The sequence below is a fragment of the Sorex araneus genome, chromosome 2 (assembly GCF_027595985.1).
Source record: "Sorex araneus isolate mSorAra2 chromosome 2, mSorAra2.pri, whole genome shotgun sequence".
Taxonomy (NCBI): Eukaryota; Metazoa; Chordata; class Mammalia; order Eulipotyphla; family Soricidae; genus Sorex; species Sorex araneus.
This window is the reverse complement of record NC_073303.1, coordinates 362,403,458-362,422,653: the sequence shown is the minus strand read 5'-3', so window position 1 is coordinate 362,422,653 and position 19,196 is coordinate 362,403,458. Positions and strand designations below refer to the sequence as shown.

The 19,196-nt window shown below is 41.6% G+C and overlaps 1 protein-coding gene across 1 annotated transcript; it reads right to left on the bottom strand.

Annotated features, from left to right (window-relative positions):
- Positions 1 to 738: 738 nt before the first annotated feature.
- Positions 739 to 17,391, bottom strand: C2H18orf54 (chromosome 2 C18orf54 homolog). Its single transcript, XM_055127138.1, has 8 exons — positions 17,013 to 17,391; positions 13,929 to 14,248; positions 10,385 to 11,167; positions 9,928 to 10,078; positions 6,804 to 6,900; positions 4,773 to 4,904; positions 2,511 to 2,581; positions 739 to 924 (listed from the first exon to the last, which is right to left on the bottom strand). Exons 2-8 carry the CDS (start codon positions 14,206 to 14,208, stop codon positions 852 to 854), a joined length of 1,587 nt encoding a protein of 528 aa, XP_054983113.1. The 5' UTR covers positions 14,209 to 14,248; positions 17,013 to 17,391; the 3' UTR covers positions 739 to 851.
- Between the last annotated feature and the right edge of the window lie 1,805 nt (positions 17,392 to 19,196).

Sequence of the window (19,196 nt, the reverse complement as noted above, 5' to 3'; positions counted from 1 at the left end):
GCCTAAAGTCCTTGTGGAAGTTTATATACACACTCACCATGGCCGCAGAAAATATCTGAACAAAACCCTCCGGAGGCCTCCAGAGGGCACCCACCACTCTTCAACAGTCCCAAGGCCTGGCAAGGGGCTAAGATTAAGTTGCAGGAGATACAAGATCTACAAGATCAAACTTTCTAAGGAAATTTCATTCAATAAAAATTAGAGAGAGAGAGAGAGAGAGAGAGGTATTCTACACAGGAACCAGGCAGAGTCTTAATCCAGAATTAGGTGACAAAATAAAGGTGCTGAAGATGACAGTAAGTCCATGTCGGCTTCAAGGACAGAAATCATCCATCTTTGATTCTCAGCTTATGCTGATCTGAAGACGAAATTCAAGGTAGGACATAGAATGGATCCTTTCAGTTCACATTCTGGTATTTTGGCACACAGTGAGAATGCATCAAAACCCGTGAACATTTCAAGGTCTTTTTTTTTTTTTAATAAATATATGTTTGCCTTATATGTGGCTGACCCGGGTTCGATTCCTCTGCCCCTCTCGGAGAGCCCAGCAAGCTACCAAGAGTATCTCGCCCGCACGGCAGGACCCGGCAAGCTACCTATGGCGTATTCAATATGCCAAAAACAGTAACAACAAGTCTCACGATGGAGACGTTACTGGTGCCTGCTCAAGCAAATCGATGAACAACGGGACAACAATGCTATAGTGCTATATGTAAATACATAATACTTAAAACAATCACAGATTCACAACTTATAATTGTCCATTTAATGTCCATTTAAGCACAGAAAAAAATAAAAATACTGTATTCGGTGGTGATCGTTTATTGGTTAAACAGTTGTACTTTTCCTCTTCACATTTTCGGTGACTGTTTCCCACTGGTATCATCAACCAAGTCTCGCAGACGAGATAAATGGTGCAAAGCCCTTCATTAAAAAGTATAAAACATATTACAAACCAGTATTAGGAATTGACGAGGCCATGCAGACAGCAACAAATGGTGATTATATTGCTTTTTAACTTCAAAGTTACTATGAAAACTGACTTTATTTAAAGTACCAAGTATTGAGAATTTTTCTTTACAAAAACCTGAGATCTGAATATAACTGAAAAAGGGTTAAAGTAATTTACCCAAAATTCTATAAATATTTACTTTAAAAAATTATATTTTGACAAGGTTTAAAAATAAAAAAGCACACCAGTAGCCAAATAATAATGGTAACTACTGTAATCATAGTTAACATATTTTCCATACTCTTCCTTTTGACGTACTGTCTTTATCATTTAATACATCAAGTACATAAATTTTGAAAGTACAAAACCATCAATACAGTTCTAAGAAAAACTCATTTTTATTAAGCAAGGAAGACAATGGTAATAATGACATTCAATAATGTGAAAGACCAACAACCTGGTTTTTCTCTAAAATAAAGATTGTGGGCTAGAGTGATAGCACAGCAAATAGAGCGTCTGCCTTGCACACGGCTGACCCGGGTTCAATCCCCAGCATCCCATAGGGTTTGCCGAGCACTGCCAGGAGTGATTCCTGAGTGCATGAGCCAGGAGTAACCCCTGTGCATTGCCGGGTGTGACCCAAAAAGCAAAAAATAAAAATAAAATAAAGGTTGTCAGTCAATCTTTCAGAGCTTCTCAGAGTTCAGAAAAGAAAACTTAACCATCCCTCAAATTGGGAAGATGCATTTCCTTTCAAAGAGATGACTAAAGGAAATCTGTACCCACGAAGTGCTGCCCATGTTTCTCTGCATATATTCTTCCAGTGTTTCCTCTCCCCTGATATCAGCATTCTTGCGGACCAGTCAGAAAAAGTTAATCATATTTCAGATATCAAATAAAGCAACTAATTATAATGCACAGTTTTCTTGAATAACAGGAATTTCTACCTCTGCTTTGGTTTTTTGTTTGTTTGGTTTGGTTTTTTTTTTTTTGCTTTTTGGGATACACCCAGCGATGCTCAGGGGTTACTCCTGGCTTTGTACTCAGGAATTACTCCTGGCAGTGTGTGGGGGACCATATGGGATGCCGGGGATCGAACTTGGGTCGGCCGAGTGCAAGGCAAACGCCCTACCCGCTGTGCTATTGCTCCGGCCCCATACTTCTGCTCTGGAAGGTGGTGACTATAAAACTCCGTTCTGCGGTCTCTAACAGATTCCATCACCGCATATTAAATAAAACACATCTTCCATTTTACTGAGGATAAGAAGATGAAGAGGCGGCTGGAGAGAGCACCACAGGCTGGACACACCTGCCGCTCACACAGCTGACCTGGGCTAGATCCCTAACACCCATATGGAGCCGCAAGCACTGCCAGGAGTAAACCCTGAGTATTACCAGTGGGACCCCAAACTAAAACAAAAAGCAAACAAACCAAAAACAAAAACAGAAAAATAATTATTTTTAGAACTACTTAATTCCACCCTATAGCGTGACTTCAAAGAGATGATGAAAAAGGACTTGTATTCATCCATTAAGTGTTCACACAGGTCATACTTACTTTTGAAGTGACTTAGTAATAGGAACCACAGTTTCTTTCAATTGTAATTTTGAAAAATCATCTTCTAAAACCTATTTTAAAAACAACAAATATATCAAAATTAATATTAACTAAAATTAAATATGTACACTTGAAAATCAAAAGTACAGTTTTATGCAAATTAGCAACACACTAAATGTTTTTTCTCTATTTTAAAAAATTTAATTACCACTTACACACTCATTAACATGACCAAAAGTGTGATTCTAAGTGCCTGTCCAGTGGCTGGAGGCATAGTACAGCAGGTAGGACACTTGCCTTGCATGTAGCTGATCCAGGTTCAATCCCAGATATCCCATATGCTTCCCTGAGGACTGTCAGTAGTAATTCCTGAGTATAGTAACTCCTGTGTATTGCTGGGTGTGGTCCCAAAACCAAAATATTAATAAACAATAAGAATAAATGCATGTCCATTAAAAATCAAGTCTTGAGGCTGATCTGACAGCTCAAAGGGTTAGACAGGAGGCCCAAAGTTTGACCCACAGAACTCTATGTCTCCCACAGAACTCTATGTCTCCAAGAACCTCTTGCAGCGACTGAGCCGAAAGACTGAGAACCACCCAGACCCAAAAACAATAAACAAAGAAACTTAAAAATTAAAAAAAAATAAAAGAATCTTAGTTTAAAGACTTTCAAGATTATCTCTCAGTATACAAGGAAAAAAGAAAATGGATTACACTCCATATTAATATATGCTCATGAGACTGTACAGAGAAAACCTAACTCAAACAAGCAGGCAACTGTTAAAAGTTCTCAAGAGGATCCTATCATTGGTAGAAAAGGAATTTCATAAAGCTCTGCTGGACAATGACAAAAAGTAAGAATTTTTACAGCATTAAACTTTTAGCCTTTGTTCATTTTACAAAAGAAATAAATAAAACTTGTACAAATATTGTACTAGCTAGTAAGGGCAAATTAAAATTCCCAGTCAGACTTTCGAGGACATGAACTATACATTTCTAAACACTGGACAAGGGATGTGCTTTACGGGTGGCAAAGCACACCTCACATGTCTGCATCCCCGGGTTTAATCCCCAGTGCTACGTGGCTCCCCAAAAGCACCACCAGATGTGGTCCTTACAACAATAATTGAAACTTTAAGGGGCGCTTTTTGGGAGGTAGGGGGACACACCCAGCTGGTGATGCTGAACGTTCAGGAGTCATTACTGATGGTGCTCAGAGTACCATAGGCAACACCAAGAATCAAACTGGGGGTTGCTGCATGCAAAGCAAGAGCCATACCCCTTGCACTATCTGTTCAGCCTCCCAAACAAACTTTTTGAAAAATATCATACTACTATGAAAAAGATCAGCCCAACAAGAATAGCAACCAAAGTAGAAACAGATTTTTATATCCTCAGGAAATTAAAAAAATAAAACAAAAACACAATAGTTTTAAAATAAACCTTTAGGTGGTAGAATGAGTAAAGGGTTATCTATTGAATGACAGTGAACAGTAATTAGACGGTTAGAGATTGGTGCAGTGCGATATACACATTGTGGAAGAGTGAAGCTGTACTCCTAAAACTTACACAGTGTTATAAACCAATGTTACAGCAATAAAAATATGAAATAAACCTTTAGAGAATTATATTCACAGAAGTCTGTAAACAATACACGGTAACTAAATTTCACACAAAGTTACAATTTCACAAAATTTCACAAACTTTTCACAGTTATGTGAAAAAGTCCAATGTACAAAAGATTTTCCCAGCTTCCCCAAATATAAAGGAATTACACCAAAACATACACAACATTCATTTTTGAATAGGGGCCACCTGTATGCAGAGCGAGAGAGCCAGAGCTCTTACTGGTGATGCTCAGGGTGTCCGTGGGGCATCGGGAACTAAGCTCCGGTCTCACATGTGCTAGAAATGTACTCTACCACTTGAATCATGCCTCAAATCCAATAATAATTTTGTCTGACATTAAAAGCAACTCCTAGATTCCTTTCATCCTCTAGAGTTCTTGTTGTTTTAAAATAGAATGTTGTATTTATAAGCAAACTAAATAGAACACCACAGTCTGGGGTATATACAATAGAAATCCAGTAGTATTACATTTGTGTTACTTAAAAGAAAAAAGGAATAGTGAAACTTTACAACATGTATTATATGACACACTTATTAATGTAAAACTAAAAATCAATCAAAAGTGATCTGAGAAAAACATCTTACTCTTCACATTCACAGATTTCAACTCATAAATCAAGTGTGCGCTTACCTGCTTAATTTCTTTCTCTTTCTCTGTGGTCTTATTCTGATTAAAACTTTCTTGCACAGCTTGAAGATTAAATAACATTTGCTTCAGGGCTTCAACAGGACCGTGATGCTTCCCTCCAGAAAGGGTACAGCTCTAAAGTTAAAAAAGATGATTGATTAACCACCCAAATTCTATGTGGAAAAAAAAAAACAAATCTTACTTTGCAAAATCATTTTCCTCCAGTATGAAACAAAAATATAATGCCAATAAAGAGCTACTTAAAAAAATCAAAATTGTAATTCATCATTTCCCCAGATTAAGTTTAGGCAATGATTAACAGTTTGGTATACCCTTCCTAGTTCCATTCACTTTTTAAGTTAATATGACATTTGCATTTGTAATGAATTTATTCAGCTATTCAGTGCATTAAAAACCATGTATCCTCTAGAACTCAAAGGTCCTCAGAGACTAAGAAAAACATGCTGCACATATAAATTTTCCAAGTATGCAAATTAAGCTAGGCCAAGACTAGAATTTCAAATATAGCACTACCTACCCATTTTTAAGAATGTTGTCACAAAAAGAATGGATTTACGCCTTTTTGTGAGTCACACACTCAATGCAACCTGAGAAACATTTATACTCTATTATCACCAATGTATCTGAGTCCCAAGGCCATCATTAGCCACAGAAGGTGGTCAAGATTCTTTTAAGAGAGTATGTGAAGGATATTTTTAATTTCCTTTTAGATATAACACCAACCTATTATGCTTACATATTTCAAATGAGCTGCTAATGTCTGTGAACAATCCAAAGTAACAAGCTGTTATTTCAAATCCTGAAAAAGCTGTTAATTAATGAATTAAAATATTTCAAAGACACTCTCCACAGATGCAAACAAACCACAAGATCAAGAATGTGGAAAACTGAAACTGGTGCAACTTTTGTAGGAAGTAGTATCATGATCACTCAAAAAAATTAAACACAGAAATGCAGTATGATTATAAAATTTCCCTTTTGTAAAAGGTAAAAACAGGGATTGAAGTAGGTAGTTCTTGAATTATATTTTAAGAAAGAGTTTAAGAAGTTACTTGCAGATGAGTATTATGAGTAGGTTCTTCAAGTAGGTAACTTCTTAAACTTCTGAGGCCAGAGAGAGTTCAGCAGATTGAACGCATACTTTGCTGCTGGCCTGGGTTCAGTCCCTGGCATCACATGTCCCCTGAGCACTGTCATGTGCAACCCTGGAGCACAGAGCCAGAAACAGACCCTGAGAACCATCAGGTGTGGAAGCCCCCTCCAAAAATCAATCATTTGCTGATACATTACTTTTAAAATAACTTTTTTAGGGGCTGGAGCGATAGCACAGTGGGGAGGGCGTTTGCCTTGCACGTGGCCGACCCCGGTTCTAATCCCAGCATCCCATATGGTCCCCTGAGCACCGCCAGGGGTAATTCCTGAGTGAAGAGCCAGGAGTAACCCCTGTGCATCGCCGGGTGTGACCCAAAAACCAAAAAAAATAAAATAAAATAAAATAACTTTTTTAGAAAGTTACATGACTGCCATATAGAGTTGCAACCAACATTGTTTAAGAAGCTTGAGTTTATGTTTTTAAATCAAATTATATATCATTTATGTAAATATATACACATTGGCACTTATTTTGAAGTTACTTGCAGATGAGTATGTCCTAATTTTGTCTGGATAACAATATTCCTATCTTAAAAATACAGGGATTCGTATTTTAATCAAAAACACAACCCTCTATAATCAATGACCCTACAGGAAAGCCTGATCCCCACTACAATAGTCTGTTTTATACATTTTCCAGGGGGAAAAACATCATAAATTTATGACTCTATAAAAGTCAATCCTAGGTACAGAGAATTCTATTTTTGAAAACTAAAAAAAAACAATAATTCTAGGAACAATCACTTTATTATGGCCGTGTCTTGGAGAAGAATTGGGTTTATTTTTAATAAAAGCTAAATAGGAAGTACATATTAATCAAATATTTATTCTAATAACATTTTTAAAATTAATTTCACCCACTTGATTGTCTTCTAAAAATTCTTCAACGGACCGGTCAGCACAATTTGTCCTTGAAGTCTGAGGACTATCGTCACACTTTACAGGAACAGGAGATTTGCTAAACAGGATTTAAAGATACAAATAGCAATTAGTTTCTAATATATAAAGTGGGCACAAAGCATTTAAATACAAATGGCCTGTAAGAAACAATCAAATGATATGATTTCTATTAATGTTGCTGGGTGATTCCCTCTTCTCCCTAAACTGATAACTGAATGTCATCCCTCCTACCTACTTCTTACCAATCTCCCTTAAAACCTTAAGAAAAAAACTACAAAGAAGCTGAAGATTTAGGCAACAAACAATCCTTCAATATCAGCTTTGCTTTCAAAACTCATTTGCTTGAAGTTCAAGCTACATTTTTCTAACTAAATACTATAAATAAAGCCAACGTCAACACACTAAGTCCCAGTAAGAGTTTCGACTGGGAGAAACAATTACCTTTTGCTTCTTCATCAAAGCAACATCATGGGCCAGAGAGATACCCCGAGGGGCAAGGGGCATGGCTTGCATGTGGCCAATCTCAGTTCAATCTCCAGCACCAAAGGGTCCCTGAGTTCTGGAGGCATAACCCTGGAAATCCCCCGGCATCACTGGGGTGGCACAGGTCATTACTGGCCCCACACGCCCTCGCACCATCCCGTTAACCAGCTAGCCCAGCTCAGCATCACCAGGTAGAACCCCCAGGCTCCTGGCGAACCCCAATCCATAATTAAGAACAGGCTTCCCCTCCAGAACACGGAGAACAGCTTACAGTACGAAAATGATCGATTCTGAAGTTACCTTTTTTTTTCTTTTTTTGCTTTTTGGGTCAGACCCGGCATTACACAGGGGTTATTCCTGGCTCATGCACTCAGGAATTACTCCTGAGTGACCATATGGGATGCTGGGGATCAAACTTGGTCAGCTGCATGCAAGGCAAACGCCCTACCCGCTGTGCTATTGCTCCAGCCCCTGAAGTTATCATTCTTGAGTTAAATTGAGACCTCATTTACTCTGTTTCTGGTACAGCTTATTTATCTAAACTTGTTTCTACATTTGTGGTAATGCCACTTATTTTACAAAAGTATCACACTCAATGATTTCTCTATGTACCATGTAAATTTAATTATTCTCAAGAAATAGTAAATCTGTTTCTTGATGTTCAAGGGGTGATAAAGGGCATCACTAGCAAAAGAATTTTGCCAAAAGAAAACAATCAGTCACAGAAAATGATCTTTATTCCCTTACTTCTATTTACTTCTATGTCAATTTCTAATTCAAATATTGAAATGCCACAATACTGTTTTTTATTATTTTATTAATTGCCAACTCTTCAATACTCATTTGATTTGTTAATTTACTATGTTTTTTATAGTTTTTTTCACCTTCGTACAAGAGATTTGTTTATCTCCCACAATCACTAAAGCATTTACCTGCTTATTGAAAATGAGTACTGTCTAGTGATTCATTATACTAGCCTTATTATTTTGTGTCTGCTTGAAATTTTCCATTGAAAGTTCAACAACAAAAATAGCAATTATCTGGTTATGGTTGCATTCTACCACTCCAACATACTACCTTGAATACTTATTAGCTCATTTTGTTCTTAATGACAGATATGTCAACATCTATGATCAGATCTACTCCTAATCATATCATTAATTTTATCTAAACATAGAAATAAAGCTAAACAAAGGTAAAGAAATACTTTTCCGGGCTGGAGTGACAGCACAGTGGGTAGGGCATTTGCCTTGTACACGGCCGACCCGGGTTCGATTCCCAGCATCCCATATGGTCCCCTGAGCACCACCAGGAGTAATTCCTGAGTGAATGAGCCAGAAGTAACCCCTGTACAACACCAGATGTGATCCAAAAAGTAAAAAAAAAAATAAGAATAAATACTTTTTTAAAAGAATTCATCTTTAAGACAGAAACCATCCTGAATACCAACTGAATCCTTATGAATCCAAAGGTTTTTTTCTAAGGCACAAAGAAAATAAGTAACTTAACAACATCTCAACCAGGAAGTCACACAGCCATAATTCCAAACTGGAATTAGTGTTCACAATCAAACAAGATAATCGACCTGAGAAACTAATAAATGACTGCAACCTAGAGCAAGATATAGTTAGCAAGAATAAATTAACATCAGTAACAATAAAAGCCTTCCTCCCACACCCTCCTAGGCACGTGTTCACATTCACAGGCAATTACTTTTTTAAATGAGTCTGAGAAACTAAGTCATAGAAGTTAAATCTTTGACACTCCAAAAAGTTACACAATACAAGAAAACTGCACCATCACTAACCAAAAGAGACTAAGAAAAAGAATGAATTAAAATAATAATCCAACACATGGAAAGAACATAGAGGGATAAAAGCTTTAAAATAAAAAGAATTCCAGAACTTTCTGCTGTATGCAAAATAGTTGCTTTTGGGTTCTACTTCCTCATACCAAACATTAAGTTTGTAGAGTAACAAGAACAAACACATAACAAAGGCAAGTTTATATAAAGTATCCAAGTATCAGATGCCATTGTGAAATATGACACCACTGGGTGACAACTTAATAAATCATGCAAGTTAAGGACTTGAAGAGAATGGGGGAGGGAGGATGGCTAAGGGTTAGAAGTGGGTAAGGGTTAGGCTTAAATCTTACATCTTGAGACTGACTCTGATTTTAGTCTAAGCACCATTAGATGAGGTCCAAAGACAAACAACATCAAACTGCTGGGAACAGAAGCAGGTCCTGGCCTTGAGCAGAACCCACCAATTTCAATCCAAAAACAAACCAAAAATGCCAAAGCATGCCAACACTGGGGTGGAAAGACAGCTCCAGTGCTGAGTGCCCAGGCTGCACGCAGGAGGGCAGGACTTCCCGGCACTGCACGGTTCCCTCAGCACAGCTGGGAATAGCACTGCCAGGCACAGCCTAAATAATAAAAACAAATTCTAATTTAAAAAGTAAGCAATACTAAAGCTGTGTACTGTACAGTTACCGTGCTCCTACCATTGATAATTTTTTGTTGTTGTTTAAAAAACAAACCAGATGTTCACTTGACCATTTTCATTCAGAAAATGAAACTTTTCCTACTGTAACTTACAAAGCAACAGGAATATTTTCCCATGACCTCTCTGCCTCCAGTTTATCTAAGGAGCAGGGGCTGTCATCCTTCTTCATAGGCTTCGGTAGTTCTTCCGTACAAGGCTCTAGATTTTTCTTGGCCTTCAGGATAAGCAACTCGATTTTGTCACCTAATTTAAAAGATTAAGAAAAAATGCAAAGTTTGGTAAAGTCTCACAAAGGCAACATTCATGTAATTGAAAATAGGCATGAATTTATAAAAAATTATGTCAAGGTATGAAAGAAAAAAAATGAAGGAAAGTGTGAGAGAAACAACACTTTTTCAAAAAAATGCTACATAACTTTACAAACATAAGCTTTAAAAAAAAATCCCTACATTTAGAATACAACACAAAAGCTCCTAGATGTAATCAACTAGAGCAGTAGGGAGAAGGGGAGGTCTTTAAAAGCAAAAATCAAACAACAAAAACAATTACCACTGAATGGCTCTTTGGATTGTCCTGGTAGAAGTGGAGTCCCACAATCACACCTGTTTTGATCACAATCACATTCATATCCATGAACTAATCCTTTATCGTCACTCAAGGAATTTAAAACATTTGAAGAGTCGAATGAATATTCAAAACAATCTAGTGTGTTTGGAAGTCGAGAAGTTCTTTCTGCCTGATAAAGGTGACTGGGGGAACTTTGATCTTCTTTACACTGCTTATGAATTCTTTCACTCTTTGTATCAGGCAGCAAGTCCTCATTATGCAGCCAGGCTGGGTATTTGAAATCGGGTAAACTAGTTATCCCTGAGACATTCAGATCAGATTTCTGGCTAGTGAGCCATCTTGGGTAATTCTTCTCAAGACTGTGTTCTGATCTGTCCTTGGAAGGCAGCTTCTTGGCAAAATGCAGAGGTGCTTCTGAAGAGCATCTGTTAGCTTTATTCACTACTTTGGGGGGTTTCAACGTGCCACATGGCTTCCCATTATTATTTGTGTATGCCACAGGAGTGACTAAGTTATTCCTGCCCGTGGGAAAGGCAGGTTCTTGAACATTTTTATTCCTTTCAACATCCAATAAATTCCGTCTTGCAGTGCATTTCTTGTTTTTCTTGTGAATTTGGTCGCCTGGCCCAACGTAAGTGAATGAAAATGACCCATCTGCTGGAAGTTTTAGTAAATCATCAGTTGTGAGGCTAACGGAGTCTAAGTCATTAATAATCTCTCTTCTATAGGGTAAGGAGCTTTTCCTGTGATCCAGATTTTCAAGAGCTGTAAAACACAAACATAGTTCTGTTTATTATGCATAATGTCCAACAGTAAATAAAATTCTCACTTAAGAATTTAAATCAGAAATGCACCTCAAACAGCAGAGGACACACCTTGCAATCCCTTCAACAGCACCCAGATATGCAACTCCCAAATGGTGCTGGATACAGCAACACAGCAAGAAGTCATTGAAGAACGCTGCCACTCTCTGTTTTTAATAAAGCTCTGATAAAAAGTGTAAAGAAAAGGGTGGGATGCAAGCTTGTCTTGCATGCGACCAGCCCAGGTTCAGTCCCCAGTACAACATTTAGCCCCCTGAGCACTGTCCAGTAAGATCTCTGAGCATGGCATAATAACTAAAAAAAAATTAAAAATAAAAATACTTTAAAAGTATTGTGGGGAGCACAAAGGGCAGTTAGGTTAGAGAAAGGTCCAGTATGACAATAATAGTTGGAAATGATCACTCTGGACAAGAACTGAGTGTAGAAAAGTAGGTAAAGGGATATACATATTAACCTTTCACTATCTGTATTGCAAACCATAATGCCCAAAAGGAAAGAGAGTGTGAGAGACAGACAGACAGACAGAGAGAAGTGACTGCCACAGAGGCAGGTGGGGAGTGGGGTGGGAGAGAAACTGGGGACACTGATAGCAGGAAATGTACACTTGCAAAGGGACGGGTGTTGGAACCTTATATGATTGAAACCCAGTCATGAACAACTTGTAACTGTGTATCTCACTATGATTCAATTAAATACATAAATTATAGGTTGATGAATAGGATAGGATTTTTTTAATATCCTCCTCACATCTTCAATTTCATTCATTTCTACACTTGCTCTCCAATCTCAATTCTCATGTCTTTTACTGTTTTAATGTTCCTTCAGTTTTCTCATCTTAGACACACCCAACGTGCTAATAACTCACATTAATAGTTGTTTCTCAATACTGGCTGAAGCATAGAAAGGAAAAATGGAATCAAGCTAGAAAAAAAAAATTGCTCTCCTATGTACTAAACCTGCGCTAGCATTAGCAAAAAGGGTAACTCCTCTGTTACATATATTGCCCACATTCCTTTAAGAGATATGTGCACATTTTTCCATTTGATGGCCATTCTGTGACAAGTACTGCGTTAATGGTTTTCAACAAAAGCACTTTCAATAGTTATCTTCATCAAAACTTCAACAACAAAAAAAAATCGGAACATTTTAGGACAACTACTGTCCCACAGAATACAACTCAAGGAGAGGGAGAGCCCTGGGACTTATGGAGTTTAAATCCCCAAAGTTGAGATTTGGTTTGAGTCATGAACCTTGCTAATAAAAACTAGAATATCAAGTCACTGCTCTTTCACTGATGTTATAATATGGCTCCAGAGTTTAGTGATTGGGAGTCAGGAATGAGTGACCTCCCCTCATCTCTCTGTTCTTTCGGGAGCCTGGCAGTCACACCCACAAACTGCCTCTGGCATCATATAAGCTTATTAACGGCCATGATCCAGAGACTCACAAGTAAATCTCGGAAGAGAGTCACAAGCTGCAGAGATGGCTCCTGATCCCAAAGTTACTATCCAGTTAAAAATTTGACTCCAGGGCTGGAGAGATAGCACAGCGGGTAAGGCATTTGCCTTGCACAAGGCCGACCCGGGTTCAAATCCCAGCATCCCATATGGTCCCCTGAGCACGGCCAGGGGTAATTCCTGAGTGCAGAGCCAGGAGTAACCCCTGTGCATCACCAGGTATGACCCAAAAAGCCAAAAAAAAAAAAAAATTGACTCCAGCTGTATCACCTTATCTAAAAGTTTAGAATTCTTGGAGCACAAGGCCAAGAAAGCCAAGAACGACACATACGCTACACCACTGATGTACCAAGAGTAACACACCACATCTGATGGAGTGTAAAGTAGAAGGCAACCGATCTCATACTGGTAAAATAAATAAATAAATAAATATATGTATATATATATATATATATATATATATATATTAACATACAAAGGCTTAACCTGTAATTACATATTAGTAATCTCTTATATAAGGGATAATGGCTCCAGGGTGAGATACAACAATCTTCACACACTTTCCCTAAGGAAACATTTTTGGATCATTTTTAGCAGATTATTCATAATAAACAATACAAAATAAATTATTTAGGACCTGTTTTGGGGGCAGGCTTGGGTGGTGGAGGGAAAATTTGAAATAACGGTGGTGGGAAGGTGTAATGGTGGTGGGATTGGTGTTGGAATATTGAATGTAATAAATTATCATGAACAAACTTACAAAAATAAAATTAAAAAGAGTTCAGTGATAGCCACTAAACTATTTATATATGTTTAATGCTGTTTATATTCATTAGCTTCCTCTCCAACAAGATCACAAAAGGGTCCCAGCAAAAAATTGGGAATTGTAGAATCATTTAAGAAAAATATCCATAATTTCAAGCTTATAAAAAATTCATTAAAATTTTAAAATATTATTTCCATCTTATAAAAAAATCTCACCAACTGAAGAGAAAGATCAATTGACTGAGCATACATTTTGCATGCAGGAGACCTGGGTTCAAGCCGGTGTACCTCAGTGTTCCAAGCACCACTTAAGTGACCCCATAAGCGAAGAGTCAGGTGTAGACCCTGACTATATCTACAAATAACCCCTATTCCAAAATTTTGTCCCCCCCAAACAACTAGAAAAAAAAAGTCTCGCTTTCCAAGGCTATCATCTCCAAATGCTTTAAATCTCTGGACCAAAAGAACAAAGAGCATTACCATTCTTTGGTTTAGTGGTATGTTTGGAGAATCTAGGCACGCTGGCAGAATAACCATCAGTGTTGCTCTTTCCAGGGCTGGCGGAAGGATACATCTGGCTGAGATCATAATCATCGATATAGGCCTGCAGAGCCTGCGACGCAGAGCTGTACAGTTTATCTTTATACCGAAAAGAGCCATCAGAGTTCGAAGAATTATCACCACTCAAGCTGCAGCTTAACAGAGAAGATACTGAAGATTCGTGAGAACAAACTCTGCATTTTGAATTTGATTTTGCCATGATATCCTCAAAATGGATTCTTTATAATTTCTCTTAAAAACTGTGAATTAAAAAAATGAAAGGTTAATATGCAAAACAGTACTAGCTATGTAAATTTTTACAATTTCTTCAAATAAGAAATTTTATGCTTCCTTTTAATCAATGCATATCATATATCTTCTGTAATTTTTACTATTGAGAATAACATCAACTATCTGAATAGCATTTGTTGAGAACCTACTGTGTGCTGGGATTATATATTTTAAAGTTATCAGTAATTATGTATGAAAAGTACCAAGGAAAAAGTACTGCCTTTATAAAACATCCTAAAATTTTTGGATGTGGTTTTTCCTTATGGAGATATATTTAATGATGTCACAATACCTAACAATGCCCTATACAAAGCATTTTTCAATTCATAAGCCTGACCATCGTGAACTGTGAATACTAGGCACTCTGTTTTACAAAAGCATAAAAATTAGGGGCTAGAGAGATGTACAACATATTGCTTTGAATGAAGTCAACGGAATTTGATCCCCAGAAACACAAGGTCCCCCAAGCACCATGAGGAATTGATCCCAGAGCACAGAGCCCAGAGTAAGCCCTGAGCACCGGTTATGGCCCCCAAACAAACATATATATGGAGCGATAGCACAGTGGGTAGGGCATTTGCCTTGCATGCCGCCGACCCGGGTTTGATTCCTCCGCTCCTCTCGGAGAGCCCGGCAAGCTACCGAGAGTATCCCACCCGCAAAGCAGAGCCTGGAAAACTCCCTGTGGTGGATTCAATATGCCAAAAACAGTAACAAGTCTCACAATGGAGACTTTACGGGTGCCCACTCGAGCAAATCGATGCACGACTGTGCTACAGTGCTACATATATATGTATATATATGAATATATATATGCGAGAACATATATATAAGGTATTAGAAATGGAAAATATCTACTTTTAATGTTGTAAATGTCAATCTCTAACTTTATCCAACCCTTCCCTTGAGAAAACTCAGGAGCAAAAAATATAAGCATTTATAATGTTTATAACATTATAACTTACTACAAAATAGGCAATCAAAATAGTCTCATGCTAAAACAGCATTGTTAATAATCATTTCTTGACCATTATTGACACTACTCTATTTTCAACTCTTAAAGATGATGCCTACTCAAGCCGGAGCGAGCAACAGTACAACAGGTAGAGCGTTTGCTTTGCACAGACTGTTCAGGGTTAGATCTTCAGCATCCCATATGGCCCCCTGAGCACCGCCAGGAGTAATTCCTGAGTGCAGAGCCAAGAGTAACCCCTGACATAGCATCACTGGGTGTGACTCAAAAACCAATAATAACCAAAACCCAATAATACTAATGATAATAATAAGATGCTACCCCCCTCTTAACTGAGTCTTAAAGCATTTATCAATCCGTGTATTCACTTCAGTGATTTTTTTCCATTATTAAAATTGATACAATGCCTATTTACCTAAATAGTATTGTTCCTTTATTTGAAAAACCTAAGAAATCTACCAGAATGAGCAGGCACTACTTTAAGCGCAGGGTTAAGGCATTGTTCAGAAATTAAATCAGTGCATTTTCTGTACTGAAAAATAAACGTCTGGGACGGAACAAGCTATGATGCCATAACGGCAACATGTTTAATCCGAAGGTAAGACTTTGGAAGTGTGTGTACGTTTGAACAACTTCTAATATGATCTTAGTAACTACCACTCCTTTCAAGGGCTGGGGGTCATCCTTCCTCTGCCTTTGGGAAAGAAGCTGACACCCATTCCACAAGAGGTGACCACCTCTGACAGCCCCAAGGGCGGAGCTGCTGGCCTCTTCCTGAACTTGGCTAAACTAAGTCAGCTTGGTTCTTTTTCGTTTGTTTTGTTTTGGGGGGAAGGGGGGAGAGCCTCAACAAGCAGTGCTCAGGGCTTATTCCGGGCTCTGTGCTCAGCGATCCCTCCGGGTGGGACTCGAGGACCCTAATGCGATGCCTAGGACCGAACCCAGCCGCGTGCAAGGCAAGCACCCTACCCGCTGTACTATCACCCTGCCCTTTTTGGGGAAGAGGGGGGGTTGTTTTTGTTTTTAGGCCACCCCAAGCAGTGTTCAAGGATCACTCCAGCTGGGGATCGGGATGCCAGGGACGGAGCCCGGGTCCGCCGCGTGCAAGACCAGCATCCCAGTCCCGGTGCTATCGCCGGGCGCCCCCCCACCCCCACCCCCACCCCCAGCTCGGCTCGCGGCCCCTCCCCCCACCCCCAACCCCTTCAACCCCCGAGGGCCGACTCGCCCCGCGCCCCCTGCGCACCGTTATTCGCGCACGGCACAGGGGGGGCGGGAAAACAACCAAAACCTCCGAGGAGTTCTCCTCAAGGAGAAGAAACAAAAAACCGAAACCATTTCACCCGTCGGTGGGGGCAGAACACGCCCCACGGCTGACGGTCCGAGGCGGAAACGCAAAGACGGGATCCGCCGCGACGGCCGCCACCGCCCGGGGCCCCCGCGTCCCCTCTCCGTCCCCGCGTCCCCCCTCCGTCCCCGCCCGGCAGCCCGTGTCCCCCCCTCCGTCCCCGCCCGGCAGCCCGTGTCCCCCCTCCGTCCCCGCCCGGCAGCCCGTGTCCCCCATCCGTCCCCGCCCGGCAGCCCGTGTCCCCCCTCCGTCCCCGCCCGGGGCCCCCGCGTCCCCCCTCCGTCCCCGCCCGGGGCCCCCGCGTCCCCCCTCCGTCCCCGCCCGGCAGCCCGTGTCCCCCGTCCGTCCCCGCCGCCGCCCCGCGTCCCCGCTCCGTCCCCGCGTCCGCCCCGCCGCGGCGCGCGCGTCTCACCGCCCGGGTCGCCGCCGTCCGGCCCCGCCGCGGGGCGCCCATCGTCCCGCTCCGGCCACCTGGCGACGCGCTCGGCTCCCGGCGCCGGAAGGTGCAGGTCAGAGCGACGAGTTCTAGGACGGAACCCCGCGGGGGCGGGGGGTGTTCCCGGGGCGCGCCCGAGCCGGAGACCCCGAGAGCGCCGCGGTGCCCACTGCGGGGGGAGGGGCTCAGCGGCGGACGCCCCCCGACCCCACCCCAGTCTCCGGGGCGCCCCGGGAGGGTTCAGAAACCAGCCCCCCGGCCCCCGGCAGCGACGGGCCGGCCTGTCACCCGACGGCAGACGCGACAAAGCATCCCCCGCGCGCCCCGGCCCGCCGCCGTCACAGGCGCGCGCTCGCGTTCAAACGGCCCCGGCCCGGCGCTGGGCGGCGCTGCGCAGGCGCGGGCTCAGGGGGGCGCACCCCGCCCCCACCGCGCCGCCGCCTCCCGCCCCCCGCCCCTCGCCCCGGCGGCGGGGCCGGCCCGGGCTCCCGGCTCGACGCCCTCCCGACGTCCGTCCCCGCCTCCCGTCCTCCCGGGCGAGCGCTGGAGCGCCCCGGGCTGGCCGCCCCGGCTGGTGAGGGGCCCGGGGAGGATCGGGGGCTCGGGGTGCCGCCGCCCGGCTTTCCCATCCCCACCCCCCACCCCCGGCCCGGGGTCAGACGCCACGTGGGCTGAGTGGGGGGCGCGGTTCCTCCCCGCCTCCCCTCCCAACACTGCACCCCGCCCTCCCGGGCAACCGGACAACCCGTTATTCGCGGTGCAGGTGCGGCTTTGGAGGTGGAGTTTGGCCAAGGGTGGGGTTTTGTCTATATTATTTTTGTTATTATTATTGGTTCTTCCCGTTGGTTTTTTTTTTTTATGGTGCTGGGGGCGGAACCCAGGGCCTCATACATGCAGAGCATGCAAGGTACCCCTTGAGCTCCACCCAGTGCCCCAGGGGTGGAATTTAGCAAACTCTTTGGGGACCTGGATCCCCAGGGAAGAATTGACTATGGGAATTCCCAGTCAGACAGCCCCGAAAGAGGGAGATTATACAAACAGATGTAAAGACCCTCTCACTGCATGCGTGAACCCATCCGGCAAGGCAGATGCGAGGAATCTGGTTTCAACCAAGTGGTGTTTCACAAAAAGGAGGCCATCTCAATGTTGTTTGTGTTTATTTTCCGCAACCCCTGTGGGTGAAGGTACACTTGACCCATCACTCCATCTGCCTTTGTTTCAGCTCATCTGCTATTACATCAGCAGGTAATGCAACGAGCCTCGTCCGCTGTCTTCTTCTCACCCTCTCTAGCCTACTGAACTTCACTTTTCCTTCCTTCGTTAGCAGTTAACAAATCCAGAATCTGTTCATCTGAGCTCAGTGGTTCATGAAATACGAATGCATTGCAGCAGTAAGTGCTAATGTTGTTTAACTGAGGAAAACAAAGTTGCTCTTGTAGATTACACTCCAGTGTTGTGTCCCAATAATCTTTGCGAATGCTCTATCAATCACTATCCAGTAGGTTGTTGATAGGAACTAAAGAACAGTGTTCTATGTGACAGGACAAGCCCAGGTTAGGGACTAGTTAGAAACTGCTAATGACTCAAATGCGAAAAGTTAGGAGGTTTTTTAATGCGTATTTTGTGTCTTTATTTAAACTAGCCTTCTTTGGGCCACAGAAATAGTATAGGATTTAAATCACTTGCCTTGTATGTGACCAGTTCTGGTTTGATTCCTCAGCACCACGTGGTCCCCCAAACACCACACCTTAGAAAGTCCCCCCAATAAAAAAATAAAGTGTCCTCCAAAATAAATATTCTTTTCATAAACAATATGATCAACATTTCTCATGCAACCCACCTTCCATCCTGGCTCATAGATCACCAATGTTTCCTAATGAAGATGAAGTGCAAATAAATGGACACTGAAAAAATAAAATAAAAGAAATGATCAAATATATTAGCCTCATTTGTGGATAAAAATAATTCTTCCACTTCGTCCCCTTACAGGTTAATAGATATGGAGGACGCCATGAGATTTGAAGAAGAGCCTCAATAGATAATAAAATTCTAGACAAGACCCTTTAGGAAAGGTAAAGAAACCAATAGTCAAGTAGAAACAAGAGGGACTAATGGTTTACTTTAAAATTTCAAATACAGATGTCAACTAGGTGTTGTACC

Excerpts from the sequence above, each read along its gene's own strand:
- C2H18orf54 (XM_055127138.1), bottom strand. The coding sequence starts at position 14,208 with ATGGCAAAATCAAATTCAAAATGCAGAGTTTGTTCTCACGAATCTTCA. Across the intron at positions 11,168-13,928 it reads TACCACTAAACCAAAGAATG|CTCTTGAAAATCTGGATCAC; the intron begins GTAATGCTCTTT and ends TGTGTTTTACAG. Across the intron at positions 6,901-9,927 it reads GAAAATATTCCTGTTGCTTT|CAAATCTCCTGTTCCTGTAA; the intron begins GTAAGTTACAGT and ends AATCCTGTTTAG.